General features: G+C 41.9%; 1 protein-coding gene across 1 annotated transcript; it reads right to left on the bottom strand.

The window, feature by feature from the left end:
* Nucleotides 1–13,756: 13,756 nt before the first annotated feature.
* On the bottom strand, nt 13,757–21,414 carry LOC137196670 (uncharacterized). The gene is made up of 3 exons (XM_067609432.1): nt 19,816–21,414; nt 17,278–17,429; nt 13,757–17,172 (listed from the first exon to the last, which is right to left on the bottom strand). The coding sequence occupies exons 1-3, from the start codon at nt 20,053–20,055 to the stop codon at nt 16,959–16,961; spliced, it is 606 nt and encodes a 201-aa protein (XP_067465533.1). The 5' UTR covers nt 20,056–21,414; the 3' UTR covers nt 13,757–16,958.
* Between the last annotated feature and the right edge of the window lie 79 nt (nt 21,415–21,493).

Consider the following 21,493-nt stretch of genomic DNA (forward strand, 5'->3'; position numbering starts at 1 on the left):
CAGCTGCCTATGTGACCACCAGGTGGCCCTGTCATGTCAGGGACAGAATGGAAACTGAATGACAAAAAACTTGTATATGCAGAAGGATTTGTACTGATACAGAGGGTGCGGGTTGAGAGTGCACTCCCCAGTCTTCCAAAAACACAAACCTCTCTTGGGTCAACTCCTGTATTTTGGTTCTCTGTGACTTGACTGACAGGGCAACCCGCCGGCTGGATTAACTCAGTTGAACTCCTGTGTAACCTCCTGGGACCCCAGCTGCTATCAGCAGTTCCCATGATGCTAAACTCAGTCCAGGGCAAGCGCAGAGGAATGGCCCTCTCACACTGACCACGCTGGATACTAGGAAGAGACCCGCTAATGTCCCACTCAGCACTGAGTCATGACAGGACAGCATGGAAGGCAGCTCCCTTATTGGAGAGCAGCAGCTGGCTTTTTATCAGGGCTCGAACAAGACAGCAATTCATCATGGACTATATTTGTTGAACAATGTTATTTGCTTGTGTGTGTGTGTGTGTGTGTGTGTTTGTGCGTGCGTGTGTGTGTGTATGTGTGTGGGTGTATATATATCCATATAGTGGCAGTAATGTGTACTTGGAAAACTACATGTGTTGGGCAGTTTATGCAAGGCAAGTTGCTATATCAGATTAGTAGCAGAGAATTTCTTATAGTAGATGTGTGTTTGATAGTGCTCAATTCTGAGTATTCCCTCTCCCTCTTGTATAACATGTCAGTCATAAGCCATTTGACCCGGGTGATACATGTGACTCCCAGGAACCAGTAAATCAGAAGTTCAAACGCAGACTGGTGATGTGTCATACTGATACAGTAGATTGTACCCCCCCTCCCCCCTCCCTCCTTCGCTCCAGTGTGCTTGCCAAGAAAGTGTATTGCACAAAATGCAGTGATTGAATGACCTGCTGGATAAGCAGGCCTACAGGATCATCTTTTACATGAATTCTCTGCTTGAACTGATAAGTTACACTTGAGATTGAACCAATTTATTGTAGATTCCTTGAGAAAGTCCCTCGCCTTGTTCTGGGCTCTCTGCACAGCAACATCTAATTTGATTCCTTGTGACATGTCGTCCGCGAGGGCCAAGTCCTGTGTGTCCTGGAAGAGCTTCGAACTTCCCTGCATTGTGTGTGTGTGTGTATTTGTGCGTGGCTGCCAAGTCCTCCACGGATCCCATACTCAGCTCACATGTTTCCTGTCTCAGACAACAACTCAGCCACAACCCCCCCTCCTCCCCCCAGCAAAGCACACTGAGTCTGTCTGAGTTTGCTGTCTGCACCTCTTCTTCAGTTTGTCTCCCTAATAAATACAATGTCTGTCTAAAAGTCAGTCATTTAGTCTTATCAGTTCAACAATTTATTATCTTCTTATATATTTTTTGTATAATATTAAAGCTTGATTCTGATTTTGATTCAGTAACAGTTTGGAAGGAATGTGAAATTTAACTGGAAGATTTTTGCACTTGTCTGAGAAAAAATGAGCTGCTAGGTCGGTTCAGTGTATTGAACTTGTACATCTCAAAATCAAGACCATATTTTCCAGAAACCCCAGACATCCTGTCTCAAAGGGTATGTTACCATATGTCCTTGTCTCTGCTCCTGATGTTGGTCCACAGGAATTTGGTTCAAAGCACAAAAAGCATAAAACAAGCATTTACCATCAGTGTTGCTGGGAAAACACATTTCTGTGTCCGTGCCATAAAGTGATTCTTCTTTGTCATGCAACAGTACTTACAATGACCTTTCAGTCTCTAAATTAACCTGGTAGTGATTTATTGATGTTAAAATGCTACACACGTTTACTTTAATTGACTTGTCAAGAATAGAATTTAGCATTGCACCTGCCCGTCTCTTCATTTGTTTGCTGGTACTTCTGAGAACAGAAGTACCAGCACTTACATGGAAGTATGTGAAGTGTGAACTTCAAAAAGCCAGTTGAATCCAAAGTTCCTTTAAAACAGTGATTGCATTGATTCCTTAAAGGTCACGGTGTCCTTACAACAAAGACAAACTTAAATGACCACTTAAACCACAAACTCATTGCCACATACTACAATATAAATTCAGGAATATTTTCTCCAGCTCTGTATTGTTCTCTCACTGAAACTTTTTATAACTGACAGATGGACATTTCATGACAGCCTACATATGGATGCTAGCAGCTCAGCTAGCAGCTCAGCTGTACTTAGGCACAGCACCGCTGTGACCTAAATGCTAACATCACCATGCTAACATGCTTGACAATGCTAACATGGTGATGTTCAGAAAGAATGTTTACCTTGTTCACCATTTTACTTTTGCATGCTAGCATTGCTAATCAGCACTAAGTGCAGGTGAGGCTGATGGGAATGTCATTTGTTTTATAGGCATTTGATCATAAACCAAAGTAGTCTATTGGGAAAGAATATAATTTTGACCTGATGATGGCGCCAGATGAAAAGTGAGGTGATCACCAAAGCTATTATAATTCATCTTCAAGGGGATATGAGCGTCTGCACCAAATTTCATGGCAATCCATCCGAGGTGTTGAGATATTTCAGTCTGGACCAAAGTGGTGGACTGAGTGAGCAATAAACAGACGTTGCCATCAAATTTAAGTGTCTTAGTAAGATGTTGACAGCTGAAAATCTGAGCTAAGATCTGGTGACCATAGCACATGATTCACATCATTTTCATTCTCAACAAATTATTCAGTGACTCCTTGTTCCCATTTATTCAGGTTTTCTTTTTAAAATTTGTCACCCATCTGTATATCTTCACACTTACCCATCAGTCGGTTTTCACAAACTGTGTGTAGATTTCTTTAAGTGGTCTTGCACAAATCAGGATCATCTACACCTCATTTCTTGGATATTTCACACCAAGCACTTTATACCACTTATGCCACTTTCTTTAAAATCCCTGCTTGATCAGCCACAGAGGTGCAATGCAAATATCCTCAGTGGGCATTACTTTGGAGCATTCGAGAACTGTTGATGGCACTGAGGCATACATAAAATGTTGGAAAATTCGACAGCGCTTCCAAAAAGCGACACAGTCGCGTACATTGTAAAGCAGGTGCAGATGATCAGTATTTAGAGTCATGTTTATGAAATTATTTGCCTGTTTCGGTTAGAAACTAGTGCACACTTAGGACGCTAATGCAGCTTATTTTATCTGCAAACATTTCCACAGCCAATATACTGCCATCTTAACCCTAGGGATGCACACACTGAGCTATCTATAGGCACATATGTGTAATGTAGTACAACCAACAGCACACAAAGAATAAACTTCACCCCTTTTCTGCTCCCTTAAGTGTATCTGTCTATTATTAGGCTGCAGCGAGGGCCAGAGGACCTGGAATCTTCTGGAAGCATCTATCATCAGTGTGTTGCTGTGCTGGACACGACAGGAGATGCAGGGATATCTGGGGGAAGGCTAAACCACTGCTACAACAAAGTGCAATAAATACAGTATGCAGCAATTTGTCTTGGTTTCTTCACTGACACAAAGAGTTCTAGTGATTACAGGGACCATCAGAGGTCACAGGTTTGATCATTGTAGCAGCCAGCATGTCCCATTGAATTGTCTGAATATCTTCTTGCACTTTGTGAATCGATTTGCATAAGTGTCACTACAAATGCCCAACATATTGTACATTGAGTTCAAGAACTCTGGAGGCTTTCTGCATTGTGGCTCTCCATCTCAGTTTCACTCTCTGTCTCACTTACATGTACACACATACATCAGCAGTAATGTGCACGTATGCCCTCATAGTGAGATACAGTATGCACACACTTACACACCACATACAACCCCCGACTTCTCCTACAATGTTCTCATGAGCAAATAGCATGCAAGTCATACAACACTGGGTGCTCAGTTTCAATCATCTCACACACACACACACACACACACACACACACACACACACACACACACACACGTGCCCTGGGTGCACACAGCCCTCTATGTGGTTGTGGCCGTGTCCAGTATGGACACATTGAGGAAATTCTTCCCTCCCAATTTCCCGGGACTGAACTGGGAGTGACCTGGTTGGCAGACACACAGCCCCGATGGAAGGAATGTAACTCAACTCCCTCCGCCTCACCCCAAACACCCCCCCTCCTCCCCCCCTCCCCTCCATCTAGCAGTCTGCTGGCCCAGCTGTGTGAGGACAGAGAGGAAAAGAGAGAAATATAGGGTGAGCGGGATGTTGTCTTTTATCTCTTACCAATTCATGAAATTTCTCACTGTGCATGCAACAACAATATAACTAAGACTGATATGTGTCACAACAACAGCAAAAACGACATTAAGAACGGACAAAGTGTAATATGAAAGTAATAACAAGACGCAGTAGAAACAACAGAAACATAAGCAACCACATAATCATCCATAACTCCATAACAACAATAAACTACAGCAGAAACAATTACAGAATGTTAATATTAATATTAAGCTCAAAACAAAGCCAATGTTAAAGCCTAATGATGTGTTTACATCCAATGAAAGTGATTCTATAAACCAGTTAAGTTGTAAATACCTCTGACAGCATCATCCAAGAAGTAATTACTACTACAAGCTTTAATTAGCCTTAAATGATGAAACTATACCCTAATGTAAAGATAATCTAATAAACAGACACTATTTTTACCCACATGCCCGACTCTGCCTGTCATAGCTTAATGCACGGTAACTATTCATTCTCGGCTTGCATCTCTGCAGCAAGAAATTCACTTTTGAATGTATACAGATGCCTGTATTTATTAACTATCGACATGAAATTAATATTTAAAGCTGCTCTAATCGATATTTTTATATTAACTTAATGACTATGCTAGTTATAATGTAAAAGGGGTTGCTTGTAGTGACAAGATCACAGAAAATTACCACCTGGCTCTGCTGTTCCCCTCAGCTGTAAGGAGTGTTTTACCATCTTTTAGCTCATTGTTTTGGTATCACAGCCCACAACTTTACTGTTTAGGTTCGCTCTCACCACTCTCATCAGTGTCGTTTCCAAGCTGCAGCAGCGTAAAAGCTCTGTTAAACCGCGGCAGACAAAGTTAGCGACTGGCTGGTGAACACAGGAGAGCATTTGGCAGCTAAAAAGATTAGATATTTTTCTCCAGTGTTGGTGGAGACCAAAATATACAGTAACTAAAAGCAGAGTGAATATTGGACTTACATTTGCAAGGTAGACAAAACATGACTCCAAATAAATGCTAATGATGCTCTGCGTCTGCTGGATGTCTAAACTGGCTATTGTTTGCTAAGAAGTTTGCCTCATCGAGTCTAAAGGTATTTATATATCACCTCATAAATATGTCAATTTAAAAGCTCCCAGATGGCCAAAAATACCATTGACTCAGATTGAAATGCACTTTTTTACTGCCACATAACCAACTAGATAACCGTTGAGAGTGTTACACTCATTTGTAATACTGGTCATTTTGAGGTGTCCGGTGCTGTGAATGCTTGTCATGGGAGTCCTTATCATCACTGCCCTTCATCCCACAACACCAATGCAATACAGACAAAATACAGCTGATCTGATTAAGGTATATAGGTAACAACATGGCCTTTCAGTTTGGCACCACCCTCAGGCCAAACTTTAGAATGTTTTTGCCTCCCAAGTGGTATCTTAGTGTAGCGAAGTCTCTCAGTTTTGTTTTCAGATCATTACAGCCTTCTTAGTGTAGGCTTTTTAGTAGCCTGCTTTTAGTCTTCTTTGAAAGCGTTTCAGCTTAAACTGTCATAACTTTCCATTTTGTTCAGACTGATTTACAGTTTATTACACTTGGACGGTACACGTGGTTATTGAAGCACAATGTGGCCGTTAATCATGATGCAGTTTGAACCTGAATCATTCTGGTTATAGGTCTGTCTCTCTGACCACTGGGCCAGTCTGCAGGGTCAAGTGAGAACCATTGCGGCCCTTATGACTCAGCAGATGGTGCGGTATGCAGCACCACCCTCTCACTGCCCATGTGCCTGCAGCAGTACGCTGTGTTCTCTAATGACATTTAACTCATCTAGGCCGTCATATTAGCCTGCGCCGTGGGAATCTCATCTTTCCAAGCTACAGATATAAAAGCCAAGAATGTCAAGTTTCAACTGGACAGGTTGTCCTGCAAAAATGTCCCATTCAGCAAGTTATACAATGCAGGTTTGATTCTATAACCACAAATATTGCAAAAATGAAGTCCTTTTTTGAAAGTAGCTTTGAATGTAATTCTACAAATAAAAATTTGCTGTTTCTGTCGTACTTCCATTAAACTGTCAGCTTTATTGTAGAGCGATTGAAATAATGGTGGCGTGTGGCAGCCTGCCCTGAGTGAGGTTTTCGAGGTTCAGCTGTTTGGCAGGGAGGGCCAGTGGATTTGCAGAGCTGATGTCTGGATGCCTCTTTCTGCTCCAGACTCCCTTGGTGATGTCCCCCCCCCCACCCCCACCCCCCAATGGCCTTTTATTGGCTCTGCGGGCCTCCTGTGGTCCTCAAAGGCACTCCCCGAACTCTAACATGATACTCTGCCCCCAACCCTGCCACCTCACCCCTGCCCTTATCTGTTGCCACAGGGGAGGAAATGGCATAGAGGGGCTAGAAAGTGGCATAGTATCATTATCTTCTTTGTACATCTCTTTCTTCACTTTGGTTTCCTCACAACACCTTTCATGATAGCTATCTGGCTCAACTTCACACCTTCAACAGGGTCTGTATACTTAATAGGGTCATCAACTCACTAAACTCTAGGCTATGGCAAAGATGTAGCTTGTATCAAATTATCTGTGGACAAATGAAAGCAATGACTGATTGACAGGACATTATTACTCAGCTGCTGCTATAATTAGACGTAGTTCCCGAAAATAGCGGCTAAGAGTGCTCAACACTATCACCAGACAAGAACAGCCATGTCGGACGATTCTGCAAAACCAAGAAAATGTAACAACAGCATTTTAAAATTCTGTGCACGCAAAACCACGGTATGGTTATGGTTAGAGAAAGATCAAGGTTATGGCAAATAAAATATGATTAATGATGATTATGATTAGCAACTAAAACACTTTGTTAAAGGAAGAGTTTGACATTTTGGGTAATCCATTGTATTGCAGACAATTAGATGAGAAGATGGACACCACCCTCCCACAGTGGTATATATCTTCTCATCTCACTCTTGGCAAGACAACTGATAAATGTATTTCTCAAAATGGTAAACTATTGCTTTAAAGTCAGAGAAAGATCATTACGGTTAATAAAAAGGTAAGCATTAAGCATTTTCAGGTCTGTGATCAGACACGAAGATGTACACATTCTTTCACCACACCGAACTCCACACACATACAATCCACCTTTCTACATAAAGAGCAAACCACTACATTAGCACAGAATGTTGGCACTAGATGTGAATTGTAAGTTGCGAATGCGCCCAATATAATAATATAATAATAATTCCTTTACCTACAAGGCAGCTGGATTCACAAGATCACAGTTCAGTGTATCAAATCATCTGGCGGGTCAGGTTAGTAATGCTGAGGGTTACTGGGCTGAAATGATCACCTGATATCTGAATTGGGATATAGAATAAATGACTTGATCCATTAAAATGATCTTTGATCTGATCTGATCTTTGATTAAAATGATCTTTATGTTACTGATAAGATCGTTTTGGACTCTCCACCCCCTAAACGAGATTCCTCCACAACCCTCATGGTTATGTCTTTTTTGCTTGTGTAACCCTGTTTATGTGCATCTATTTGCATTGATTGTTAAGCACTTCCTCTTGTGCAACAACTTACTTTTCATAGGCAGGGTGTGTCAGCATCTTGGTGGTTGTAACCATAGTGATGGCAGCTGGTCTGAAAGTGCTGCTTGCTGCCTCTGCTGTCTGTGTTACACTGTTGTGTGTTATATCATGGTCATCGGCGCTAAGCCCTGCTCTGACCCCTGGCATGCTACACTAGCCTCGCTGAGCAGATTCCTGTTCATCAGCAGCCAATCATATACTGTAAGACCACACAAGCACATACTTATACTTATGTATACATGCATGCTTGCCGACTTAACACACATGTTGGCTATATTTTGCCCTGCAAACTCATGTGTGCGCGTTCTCAGCTCAGATCAGCACTTGCATGCACACTGCATGACCTCTAGACTAGTATAGGATTTCTACTGCTGTTACAGTGCATATTGTAGTCTAGTCTGCAAGCTATTCTTAGCACTGCTATAAGTGAAAACACGAGGAGGAAAGTTGGAAGGTTTTTAAGGCTGCAGATCAGATATACGCTGCATACTTGTACAAATCATCAACTTAGATATCTGATGCACCGAGACAGAAATATTCCTACGCTGTCTTACTTTGTTTCCGTCTGTTTTTGTCAAAGACATTGAGGGTTTGCAGCCCTTGACTGAAGTAATTCCAAGTAGAAGGCAGATATATCTTTGTTTCCAACAACACATTATAGCCCCCCTTACTATCATTATAGCACTAGAAGCTATAGCTCTCAAACTAGCTACATCACTCACATCAAAACACAATTAAAAACACCCAGTTGTGGACGCCCAGGATACAAAAAGTACAGGCTGTGGAGGAGAGGCGTGGAGGCTTGCAGCGTTAGGGGAATTGGCCATTCCCAAGCTGGGACAAGAAGGGGAAAGTCCAAAAAATAAAAATAAAACACAATAATAAAAACCAGCCATTAATGGCATTTATTTGATCCTGTATCAGAACTGACAGCAAACCATGCCACAGTTTTTCATTACATTTTTTTCCTGCCAGAGGATCAAACTGAATGAGTTGGATAGCTTCTAGCTGTTTTGACTCCATAATTTAACCACCCATTATGAGGTCAACAAATTCAAAATAACTTTTCTGTTGGTAAACACAATATATCTGCATGTAAAAAGTTCACCAAAGTTGAGCTCAACATGAAAGCAATGCAATGGTTCCTTTGAATCTGGTGTGAAATATTATATATACTGTCACAAATACTGGTGTGACTGGTTTTAAATATAATCTGCTGTCCCTATGTTACCCAGCAGCAACTGTATGTGGTTAGTGTTAAAGTGGTTATGTCGTGTTTCTAATCTGTGATCATCATAATTAGAGCTGAGTATCCAACTTCAAAATTTTTTGAGTATTAACTGAAATGTCTCAAAAACCTTCAAGTTCTGAAAATTTTCCTCAAGTGCCTGATCAGTTATTTAGTCTTGACTTGATTTATTCTTTGATCAGATTGTCCCGATTTAAATCATAGTTTTTCCTAAGACTGCATATTATTTAGGCTAAGCAAATGCATTTGAGAAGTTTGGTTTATTTTGTTTAATAGAAGTAGCTAATAGAAATCACAAAGTTATTACAATTTATCCTGAGGGGAATGTGTGTACCAAATGTCACTGCAAATTCTTGTGATAGTTGTTGAGACATTACAGTCTGAACGAAGGTGGTGGAAAAATGAAGCCAATGCACAAGTATTTAATTAAAATTTAAAATCAAATTAATTCCAGATATAAAATCTTTTACAACAAAGGTTAAGTGGTAGCTAAAAGCAAACCAGAGCTGTACTCATTTTTAACTAATTGTATTGTTTTGTTAATTTTTCTTTCCTCTTCTTTCAAACTGTACATCACAATCAATGTATTTCAGTATGTGTATTTTATTGTACTTCCATATCTGTAGTGCACTGTGGCTTTTATGATGACGAAAGCTGTATATTTTAATTACACTGAGTATGTAAAGCCCAACTAGGGACAAGAGTTGAAAATTAGCAATAGCTATAAACTCTCTGTGCAGTACATCAGTTTCATGCTCTGTATTGGAACTATGTTAAATTGCATCGTCCCTATCAAATCAATTTTTTTTTAAAAAGTGCCAAAAACTGCAGTTCCTCAAATGGCCACTTGAGGCTCCAAAAGTGAGTCAATCCCCATAGAGTTAAAATTCCCAACTTTACAGCAGAAATAAACATGTTTACAGCCTGGGTCAAAAAACGGTTTTGGTCTCTGTAGCTAATTTCCCATTTCACGACAACTGTGCGGGGGGTGAATTTTTATATATAACTCACCTGTTTAAATTTTATTAAGCCTTAAAGTTATGCATAATTAAGGACGTGGCCGCTTTGAGTGACAGGTTGCTAGCTGCTAGTTGGCTTGTTTCAGCAACCAGGCTTCATCCGGCCCGCCTCAGCTCCACCTTATTTTGGATTAGCCAGGAGTTAGGCAGAGTTAGGCGATGCCAAGATGGCAACAGCCGGAGCCCCTCACTTTGAGCTTCAATACTGCTTTTCAGAAACTAATGTGTGACATCATAGTGGCTATGTCCATATTTTTTACAGTTTATGGGAGCAACAGTAACATTCATTTGGAGTCGTGTTTGCGTCCACCTGACATGTTTAAGTCTGTCTGCTGTTTGGTGCTACGCAGGTAGAATGCTGTTGGTATATCACAGCTTTTGAACTGAAAACAACTGTCTGCTGTGGCTGGAAATGAGTTTGATGACAGCAATGAGAGTGAACCAAATCAGCCAAAACAATAAAGTTGCAGGCAATAAATCAAAACAATGAACTGAAAGACACAAAAAAGCTCCGTAGAGCATAAGGGAACTGCAGAGTTGGGTGATAATTCTCAGTGGGTTCCTCACTATAAGAAACACTTTTCACATCACACTTGGTCATTTGACTTATTGTTAATATAAAAATTTTGATTGGTGCAGCTTGGAATACCATATGCTCATTTAATTGTAAGGAGATTGATAAATCTTAATATTCTTTGGTACTTTGCTGAATTCTGTCTTGTCATAAATATGTCATCACCCTCTACATTGCTACAGTGGATTAAAATCCGCTGTTAACATGCATAGTTAATAACACAGACATATGAGCGTATATCAGTATCTGCAGCCGGCCTCATGGCCTCGTCTCCAGCAGTCAATTAATGAGCACAACTTCCCTGAGTTTGTGGAGGTTTCTCATGGTGCCAGCAGCAGCCACACCCAAACAGCTGGAACGAGGACAGAAGAACACAGCTGGGAGAAAGACAGGGCGGGGGGTGGGGGGTGGGGGGGACACTTAGAAAACATACAGAGGTTCAGTGGCTAAAATGTACCGTTAATGCCCTGTGCAACTGAGTGTGCACTTTTAACCGCAGATTTGAGGGCACATTACAAGTGATTCAGAATGGTTATAGCATAAAAAGCCTCAGTGTATGTGCAAGTTTGTGTGCGTGTGTGTGTGTGAACAGGAACAATGCGGCCATTTATGGGGTGAATACCGCAGCCTTTAACAAGGGCCCTTAACATATTAACCATGTGACCCGCTTGAGCTCAGAAAATGTCTTGAAACAACCCCAGTCTGCTCTCCCGCTATACACCCCTACACCCAAAAAAGATACAAATGTCCAAGTATAGTTGATAAAACTTGTTTCAATATCTGAAATTTTCAAATTCTTAACCTTAAATGATTGTACTCAAAGACATTCAGGCAAATTTTATTATTCCAAACAAATGTGTTTCATAAAATTACATCAGGTCTGCACGTAATACTAGCGCAAATAGAGTTTAAGTATGTGTGAACGAGTGGGAGCAGCCCTGACCTCTGACCCATAGAGTACAAGCTGGGCCGCCTTTGCCCCATTCAGGCTGTGATGTCACCTCGAGTACAGAACAGGCAGTGCTGGAAAAGAAGGCCTGAAAAAAGAACTGAGGAACACGGTCCAGCAGAATAATTATATGAGAGAGGGAGTGAATCAGGAAATAGCTTTTGGTTTGGGAAACTCAAGAGTTTGAGGGAGCGCTGCCATGTGCTAAATGAAAACAGGATTTGAAAAAAAAGAAAGAGGAGTGCGAGAGAACACAAATAAAGCCAAAATGTTTTTTGTTTTTTTTTCTTGCAGAGGGGTGGCAGGGTAGCCAGTGGTCAGCGAGGAGAATATCCCTCAACCTCCCCTCTGCTGTCCTTCTCTTCCTTTGACTTTTCTCTACAAGAGTCCCCCTTCTCCATTAACCTCTCCTCCTGGCCTCCTCCTCTTCTTCTTTGCTTTTTCATTCTTTGTGTGGAGTTGGCTGGCAGGCTCTCGGCTCTTTCCTCTTTCCTCACACGTTTTAATGGGTATCTTCCCAATCATGTTTTTATTGCAGGAAATTTCAGCACACCACATTGCGTGAGCTGAAGGAGTGCTCCATTCTTAGCTCGGCACCGCTGAGTGCCAGGGTGTGTTGAGCTTGCCAGTGTGTGTGTGTGTGTGTGTGTGTGTGTGTGTGTGTGTGTGTGTGTGTGTGTGTGAAGGGGTGGGGGGGTGGGGGGCAGGGGGGACTAGAAAAGGGGGAGGTGAGCTGGAGTGGCATTAGTTTCAGTTTGATGCCAACACTGAAGCCCTCAATGCCCCCTCCTCCTTCTTCTTTTAGTAACAATAGTGAAGTCAAGGAAGGAGGAGGTGGAAGCCATTGCGAAAAGACCCAAAGAAATGCAGTCTCTGACTCAGTACACTGTGGCATAACTTTACAGGAATTTTTACTCAGAAACCCCCCCTTTCCCCGCCCATGACCGGCACCATCACCAACACCCAACCTTTGACTACATTTGTGAGAGCTTCAACTCCTCACCTCTCCCTCTCCTCACTTTATTTTTTCCCCCTGGCAGCCTGGGTTTTTCTCTGAAAAGAAGGCCGTGGTTTTGGGCCTGCGGTTTAATTGAAATAATATTTGCTGTACTCCGCTGCCTCCCCGGCTCTATTCTCCCTTAACAACGGGCATTATTTTTAGCCTCTGTGCCGAGTTCTGTCATTTCCTGTTGCAGGGCTCGCTGTGCTTTCGACCACAAGCAGACTCAAACACTCTGTACCTCTGTGCTTTGCCTCCACCATCACACCATTCCTCACACACCCAAGCAGAGCGCGTCCACTGGGGAACTGTCCACGTCTTTACACGACATCCACCGCAGAGATAAACCAAAGACACTTGGGCTGTGATTCACCACTGTGTTTGATTTAGGACTGACACGCGAATAAAGTTGGTTAAATAACTTCACATGTTCCTAATGCAAATCAGCAATTCAGCTAACAAAACAGTGCTGTTTTTAACTAGTGCTCGGTCTTCAAATCTTTTTTAATCTCAACAAATTACACACAATCCCATGTGCCTTTTTTTTTTAAAGGACCTGTAGATTCAGAGCCAGCTCCATAGATGTACAGAAATCTATATTGACACTGGTACAAAGACATATTTTACAGTACACTATTCTAACCCATATGGTACAAACACAGGACCTCACATGCAGTGCAAAGAGAGAGTGCAAGACAAAGTTTGGACAGTAGACTATACAGATCACTCTACAAATATACATTCAACAGGCAGCAGAATGGCTGTGTGCATTCAAGCAGTGTGGATCACAGCATGGCTGCAGCTGCAGAGGGGATTGCAGTGAATGACCCATGCACTGAAATAAATGGTGATCCTCAGCTGTACTTTGTCTTTAGTGCTAATTAGCAAATGTTAGCATGCTAACATGTTAAACTATGATGGCGCGCATGGTAAACATTATACCTGCTAAACATCAACATCTCAACATTGTCATTGTGAGCATGTCAACTTACATTAGCATTTAGCTCAAGGCAGTACTGCGCCGAAGTGCAGCCTCACAGAGCTACTAGTTTAGTCTTGTTCCTGTGTAAATTTCACTGCCAGGAAATGATGCATTTAATGTTTCAGGTTTGTTTACAACATGTACAATAAGTAATGAATAATTAGCATGAGCAATGGTGAGCCACTGTGGTTGAACAAACCTGATTGACAAATGATCTCTGAGAAGTGAAGTACAGATTGGACCAAAGGTGAAGACAGAATAAAATGTCATAAAAAACACAAGGATTACTTCTCTCAATGATAATTCCAATTTATTATCACTTGGATAAGTTTCATAGTTTTGGCCTTCATTTTTATCTGTTATGATAGATCTGGAAACATAGTGACATTGCTATGTTAAAATCTAGCAAGACAAGAAACAAGCAGTCAGATGATTAGAAAGGTTTTAAACAAGCCAAAATCTGAGCCTGATAATCCAAACCACTTTATTTGGCGTGAGTGCACTTGAAACATCTGAAATAATCCATTACACAGGAAAACTACAGTAAGTACAGTGGGTTCAAAATTTAACCAGAAAATTTAAAGAAATCTGTATAGGGTGATGGATGTTTACAGTGGACAGTTTGGGTAGAAATTTTACCATTTGCATTTGCTTTTTCTTCAAGTTTGGCTGTGCCGAGGGTTTGTCTGATTGTGTAGTCACTCATGATTCTTGCCCTATCGCACTCTTTTAGTGTTCCCAGATCTTAGTAATTAACTATAAAATATGAGCCATGTTGTAATTGAGTGGCATTATCCTTCATTGATTAAAAAAAAGGATGAAACTTGCACACTACAATACTATACAATATTGGATGAAGCAAATGTTTGAGTCAGATTACCTTGGAAAAAGTGCGTAGATAGAAAACTTGTGGCCAAAAGTCACAGGTTCAGATCTGCAGAGGCCCTTGAGCAAGTTACCCAACAATCAACAGCTCCAGTAGAGTTGCTCAATGACCTGTGGTTGTTTTGGGCAGCTCCCATGCAGGATGTGAAGCTGTGCCTTGCTTAGAAAAGAGCAGGGAGCTCCAAGAACCTTTTCTAGTCAAACAAAGATTACAAGAAACAGCAGATAAAATAACTCCGCTCAAATTTCCACTGGAGCGAAATACTTCAATGCTTAATAGTAAAGGTTCTGTTGAAAGCAAAAGTATGTGGTCTACAGAACATCCTGGTAGGGTATGTTGGTTGGAGACAGTTTTCTTAAAAGCACACACATAAAGTACCCTACAAATGTAGTTAGGCACAGCATCAACATCAACAACATTCATAGTGGATACATACTGTATGAGGTCAAGGAAGATCATTGAACATCACAAAAGCTCATATATTATGTTTATTTCCCTGGAGTTACATGTGTAATAGTTGCCAGACAATGTCACCAACATGTAAACAGCATATAGGGACTCAACGTCAGATCTGCCAGAGAAAATATATCAACACATGTTTAACAAAACAAGTGAACCTTCCACAACCTGGGTGGGTTGTGGTCATAAAGCTGGTGCCCCACAGCTGTGTGAGTCACTGGGAAACAGAGAGGGGCCAGTGTGACAGTTGAGTGGTGGTTCAGCCCCCCCGCTTTCCCCAGAAGAGACCCTGGGGCCTGGATGAAAAGCCTCTGGGCTCCTTTGTGGTCATCCTTAGCTGATTCACTCTTCTGGGAAAGCTGGCTCAGAAAGGGAACTGCAAAACAGCCTTGTTTCTCACTGTCTTGTCTTGATCCCCTCTCATTCGCTTTTTTATCACTACAGTGTAGCATTTAGTTTAGCATCTTGCAGCTGTTTGTTTTGGTTTTATGGCCCGCAACTATATTGTTTTGGTCAATCTACTCTTGTCAGCATTTTTTTCCAGACTTAGAGGGTAGCATTTTTCAGTAAAAAACGCTCTTATAAACACAATGTGGTACCTGCTCACCACCAAACAGCAATATAGACAGTTAGCGGCTAGCAGGTGAACATAGTGGAGCATTTAGCAAGTAAAGAGCCAGATATTTCCCTCAGGAGTTGGTGGAGACAAATACTGAGCTAAAAGGAGAGTGAATATGGGACTTGCATTCAGCAGGTGGCCAAATACACAACTCCAAATGAATGTTTATGTCGCTCTGTATCTGCTGGAACTGTAAAGGCAACTTTCTGCTAACACATTTACCATATCAGCTTTATAATTTGATGTCAGTGTTGTGTCAACTTGTTGCACTGCCTCCAGGTGGCCAAAATCAATCATTGCAGGTTTAAATCACTTTGGCCTACATGGGGGCAGCATATGGGTTGTAAAGGTTGCTAGCATGGCTTTAAACTCACAAGGTCTCAGTATGCTTCAAGGAAACTAGGCTGTATAACATATTGCCCAACCACGTCTAAAGACAAAATAGATATTTATATGTATTGACTTGGACTTTGGGTCAGTAACCCAAATTACCCCTTGGGGAAATTAAAACTTTACTCTACCCCAAAGTGTTTATACTGAATGGCTGCACATGAGGCCAAATAGCACTGCCATCATAGCGTCATAGTCATAGCTGGCTTCCCCAATCTTTTTCTATGAACTCTTTTGTGTGTCTTTGTGGTCAGTACGATAAATCGTACTCTGTCAGAACTGCCTGTTGAGCAGTTTAATAGCTTCGGAAACACACCTTTTCAACTTTGGGTTAGGGGGGCTGTGTAGTGCCATTTCTGTAACTTTCCAAAACCAACGATCTGACATTCACACCCAATTGACGCTGTGATTGTCCAGCTGTGTTTAGGCGAGAAAGGAGCCAGGCTTTGAACTTCTTTCTCTTGCTCTCTTTTTCATTCTTTACAAAATTATTTAAGTCTGTTTTAATGTGAACAACAGAGTGCAACACTATGAATATCCTTCCAGGAGAAACTGTCCAAAAATATGTGTCATTATCCGTAAATTAAATGATATCACCCTCTCTATGATGACCAAGTTTTCATTCTGCCAGTGCGGCAGTTTGAAATAACTATAAACACATCCGATGTGGTCGGACAACAAACCATACGAAATAGTGCTGAACAAGCATAAACCGATCCTTAGAAGATCCAAAAAGGACTTTGTTTGAAGCATACTGCGGCCTATAGTCTTGTTTCAAACTTTATATATGTAGTAATTGTAGCCAACACTATATACCAGAAGGGTTGTTATGAGAATGATTTATTAACTCAATATGTGGTATACCATCATGTGTAGTAACTTTACTATGCATTCTTATATTTTACTTTAGCTGTAATGTGGTGCAACTCGGGCCAGTTAACACAAAAGTAGGCACAGGCCCAGTTACTTTCTTAACATCCACTGGAGAACCTAATACCCAGTGGATTGGAGCATCTTATTCATAATTCAATTAATTAAAGAGTGACCAGTATTCCCAATGCCAATGACCCAGGCAATACCCCGCCATAAGAAAATACAGCCCCACCACATATCCCATAGCTCTACCACAAGACCTATCTGAACCTTGCTCGCCTGTCCTGCTGCCTCCATAATGGTGCACCAGCCACCACAGAGGCCATAGCTTCAGCTCCAGGCCCATAGCTCCTCCACCACACTGCCTCTGCCTGCATGGGGAATGAGGGTTTAAATATAATGCTTGCATGTCAAGTCTTCAACGCAAGAGAGGGAGTGAGGAGGAAGGAATTTGTCAGAACTCCATAAACACATACATGGATTCAGATCCCAGTGCCAGCGCTCCAAGCGAGGAGAACTTTCCGGAGGCTCGCTGAGCGACGGGGAGGCCGAGGGTGAGAGTAAGCATGGCTGCTGAACGAACCAAGGGTTTATGCGGAGGCCAGCCAAGCAGCAATGATACACTGCACTGGAAGGGAAAGACACAGGGGAATGGGAGAGAAGAAAAGTGAGAGCAGAGAACCAAAGAGAACAGGATGGATAGGACACCCTTGCAATCTGAACTGGATATGTTCAGAATCAAAACATTGGTTAGGATGAGCGTTTGTACATACATACAGATATAGATTGAAAGATTAAGATAGGATCAGGGAGGGAGACGGTAATAGAGAATGAGAAAGCGCAAAGGAGGGGGGAAAGACAGGAATTAACAGGACATGCCCACTGAAATTTTCCATTGTCTCTGCCAGAGAACAAAAAAAAAAAGAGGTCAGTCCAGATGCCGTTCACTGACTGTTCACATGTGGTCCAACTTCTCTGGAGCTGAGGGGTGGAGAGATTGACGAAGAAAAACGGTGTCGAAGAGGGAGGTTCGGTCAGGGGGAGGAGGGATATAAATGGGGGTTTGGCTTTAATCAGATTATGTGAAGCAGAACCTGGACTTCATTTGGCTAGCAGATGCTGGACAGGTGGGGAGTCAACTTTCAAGGAGGTCTGAGAATTTGTAGGGGGCAAAGGTCACAAGGTAAAGCTACCACTTACTGTAACCTGTTTGGAAGCACTTGTGATAAAGATCCAGCTGTATTAGTCCAGTCAGAGCTGAGTTATTGCTCAATCTATTTGTCAAGAAGCAAGGCAAGACAAAGCTAGAAAATTGACTGATGGATCTTGCGGTTCCTATTTAAGCCCCTGTCTGCCTTGACTCTTCTGCTCCAGAGGATTGTGCGATTGGCCCTGTTGCTCTTGGCTTGGTTGTTGGAAGGGGAGCAGTCTCCAGGCCCGGCCCTCCCCAGCTCTCTTAGCCACTGGGAGGTGAGCTCAGGAGTGGGTGTAAAATACTGTCGGGCGGATATATTTCTGCTATGAAATATGGATGTAAGCCTTGTGTGAGCGCACACCTGTGTGTGTGTGTGTGTGTGTGTGCGTGAGCGTGCATCTGCATAAGGTTAACTGGAGGTCAACACTCACTTTGCCGCCACAGACTTGGCAGCGCTCCAATGCTGGAAAAGCAGCAGCAGTGTCTCTTACTCGCTCTCTATGCTCTTCCTCCTCCTCGTCTTCTCCTTCTTGCCAGTTTACTGTAGTTTGCGTGCAGATAACATGCAGGGAGCCATGTGGTGTGTATCTGTGTTGAGCTCTGGGCTTAGCACTGTGTGTGGGGAGAAATGTGGGCTCAGAGCACGAGAAGTGAAGGAAATGAAAAGCCTAACTAGTTCACAAGTGAGACAGGAGTCAGATGAGCCCAAGAGAGTGTAACAGGAGGAAAGTTTCCCCCACACGCTGCCGCTGATTTCAGAAAATGGGGCTGTAAAACTGGCGTCATAAGTATTACCGTACAGTCAAATCTAAAAATACAATCTTTCCACAGTACTAAATACATATTCCAACTTAAAGAAATAGTTTAACATTTTGGGAAATACACTTTTTTTACTCGCTTTCTTGTTGAGATTTGAAAAAATTGATGCCACTCGTCCGCTCAATGTGAAGCTGGAACCAGCAGATGATTAGCTTAGCTTAGTTTAGCTTAGCATAAAGAGTGGAAACAGCTAGACTGTGTCAGAAGGTAACAAAACCTGCGTTCCTGCACCTCTAAACTCTCACTTAAGGTTTGTTCATACTTCTAATACCAACATGGACAGCTGCAGACTTGCACATGGACAGGAACAGGCTGCTATACAAACTACAATAGGGGAGTCTGCAACACATGTGCACTCGATAACAAAATGGCAACCTCATGACAGCAACCTCTTACTAATTAACATGTTACATCTCGTTTGTTTAATCTGTACAAAAACCTGCATATAGTCACACCACAACTTTTAAACCCTTTAAAGACACGTTTTAAGACTACATCTTTAGTGGCGCTTCACTACCTTTGGACAGAGCCAGACCAGCCGTCTCCCCCATTTTTATGCTAGGCTAAGAGCTGCTGGCTGTAGCTTCGTATTTAGAGGACAAATATAAGAGTATCTATCAGTCGTCTCATCTAACACTCATCAACAAAGCGAATAAGTGTATCTCTTGAAATGTCAAACTATTGCTTTAATATCTATGGCATTTGACATTCATGAAATATTTTTCTGCGCTACAACATTTTCCACTTTCCCACTCACTGACACGCTAAAACAAACACACACAAAAAAAAGTAAAGCATGGCGAGTACATTGCATGCCAGAACACTAATGTGGAACCAGGCTATTTAAGCGTGTTGAATAAGTGTGTCTTACCAAAAAAGTACTGAGTTCGTGTGTGAACCCTCATTATCAAATGACATAAAAACACAAAATAAAGTTCTTGGCCAGGAACAGCAGACAAAACAAACCCTCTTATCTTGATAGCAGTGTGATGGTTCTCACCCTTGACATGTCTTTTGATGCTGCTGCCAACAACAACTGCTTATTGCAGCTCAATGTGCCAAGCAGAGATAGAGCTGTGCTTAGCGTGGACGTCTGCACACTGGGCTGAAAAGGAGGCGTCTCAGACAGAGCTGACTGGGCCACGCTGAGATGAAATCTGGTGGGTCTGGTCTGCAGATAAACTAACAGGACCTTCATCATCTCCACTTTCATCCTCCTCCTCTCGTCACTGACCCACATCCAACTCTAGATTCCATAACTTATTGCTGGAGAGTTATTGCTTGGTTTCTATTCTGGTTGCGCCAGAAGGTTTAATGGGACTTGTTGAGGGTATGTTCTGAGAACATGGACGCAAGAGTACTGTTGTAAGTTTACGAGTCCGTTACTCAGTTTTGTTGCTTTCTCGTCCTCTCTTTGAGCCCACAGAAAGTCTCCTACCCTCAGCCTCTCTCCTCCTGGGTGAGCGTCAATTATTCATTAGCCTTGGGTAGCTAACTTGAAACCGATAACCCACATGCTATTTATACTTCATTTCAAACGAACAAATACTTAACTGTGAAGTTCCAGGCAGCTTGGTCGTGACTGTCTGCATAGCCACTGGTGGGCACAGTGGAGGAGTTTGATGGTGGGTATGATGGGGAGTGAGAGGTGCGGGGTTCAACTATCTATTGGGGAGAAAGGTTGAACCAGCAGCAGCACGCCACAGGCGACCCACTTCTTCTTTGTTGGTTTTGCGGTACAGGTGACAACCCTTGAACTCGTCAATACTAACAACTGCTGGATGTGAATTTTGATTTTGGTAGCTTGCTTTGATTAAGCGAAATGAAGTGGATGTTAGTTTTAGGCTTCAACACCTGGACCAGGACTCAGACCTGCAGCAGTGTGTTTTGTGATGAAGAAAATTTGTTTTATTTGAGCTGCAGAACAAGTGTATTTCGGTGAGAGTGTGCTGGATCCATGTTAAATGATTTTCTTGATAGGATATTGTAAGGTGAAATGTCGGAAGACTTTTGAGTTTTTGAATCCTATTCAAACTGAAAAGGGGAGCAAATGGTGATATCCAGATATCATTTCAGTGTTTTTCAAAAAGTACTGGAAAGTAATAACAGAATTTATAGTTTTGTCATATTTGGCTTTATAAAGTCATATTTTGCTCTCTGAAAACTTGAACTTACGTTTAATAACATTAAATTTTTGGTGGGAATTCAACTCTTTAGTGTATTCACTGATGACTGGAGGAAAAGCCATTTCAGTTGTATTGTAAGCAATTCAAAACCAGTACTTCTTTTTATTGTCAAAAGTAAAAAACACCAAATATGTACTGAGGGCCGCACCATAGTACTACTATATGTTGCATACAGTCTGCCCTCATGAGCTACTTGGGTTGGGGATATGACAATGGATGCACCGTTTCAGATTCATAAATACATTTTTGGACATCAGTTTTACTCAACATCTTAGGTAGAAACTACATGCTTTGAATTAAAAATGACTTTTACCTGAAGCTGTCAATGATCTGATTATGATGTGTCATGGTTATCAACACAGGGTGGGCAACTTTGATACATTGAAATATATTTCGTATTTACTGAATACTGAGCCCTGCACCGTCGAACTGAAATTGAACACACAGATGTTGCCTGGACCTCATTCACTCCATGGGCACTGCCAGGAATGT

This window comes from Thunnus thynnus, chromosome 14 (genome assembly GCF_963924715.1).
Source record: "Thunnus thynnus chromosome 14, fThuThy2.1, whole genome shotgun sequence".
Classification (NCBI taxonomy): Eukaryota; Metazoa; Chordata; class Actinopteri; order Scombriformes; family Scombridae; genus Thunnus; species Thunnus thynnus.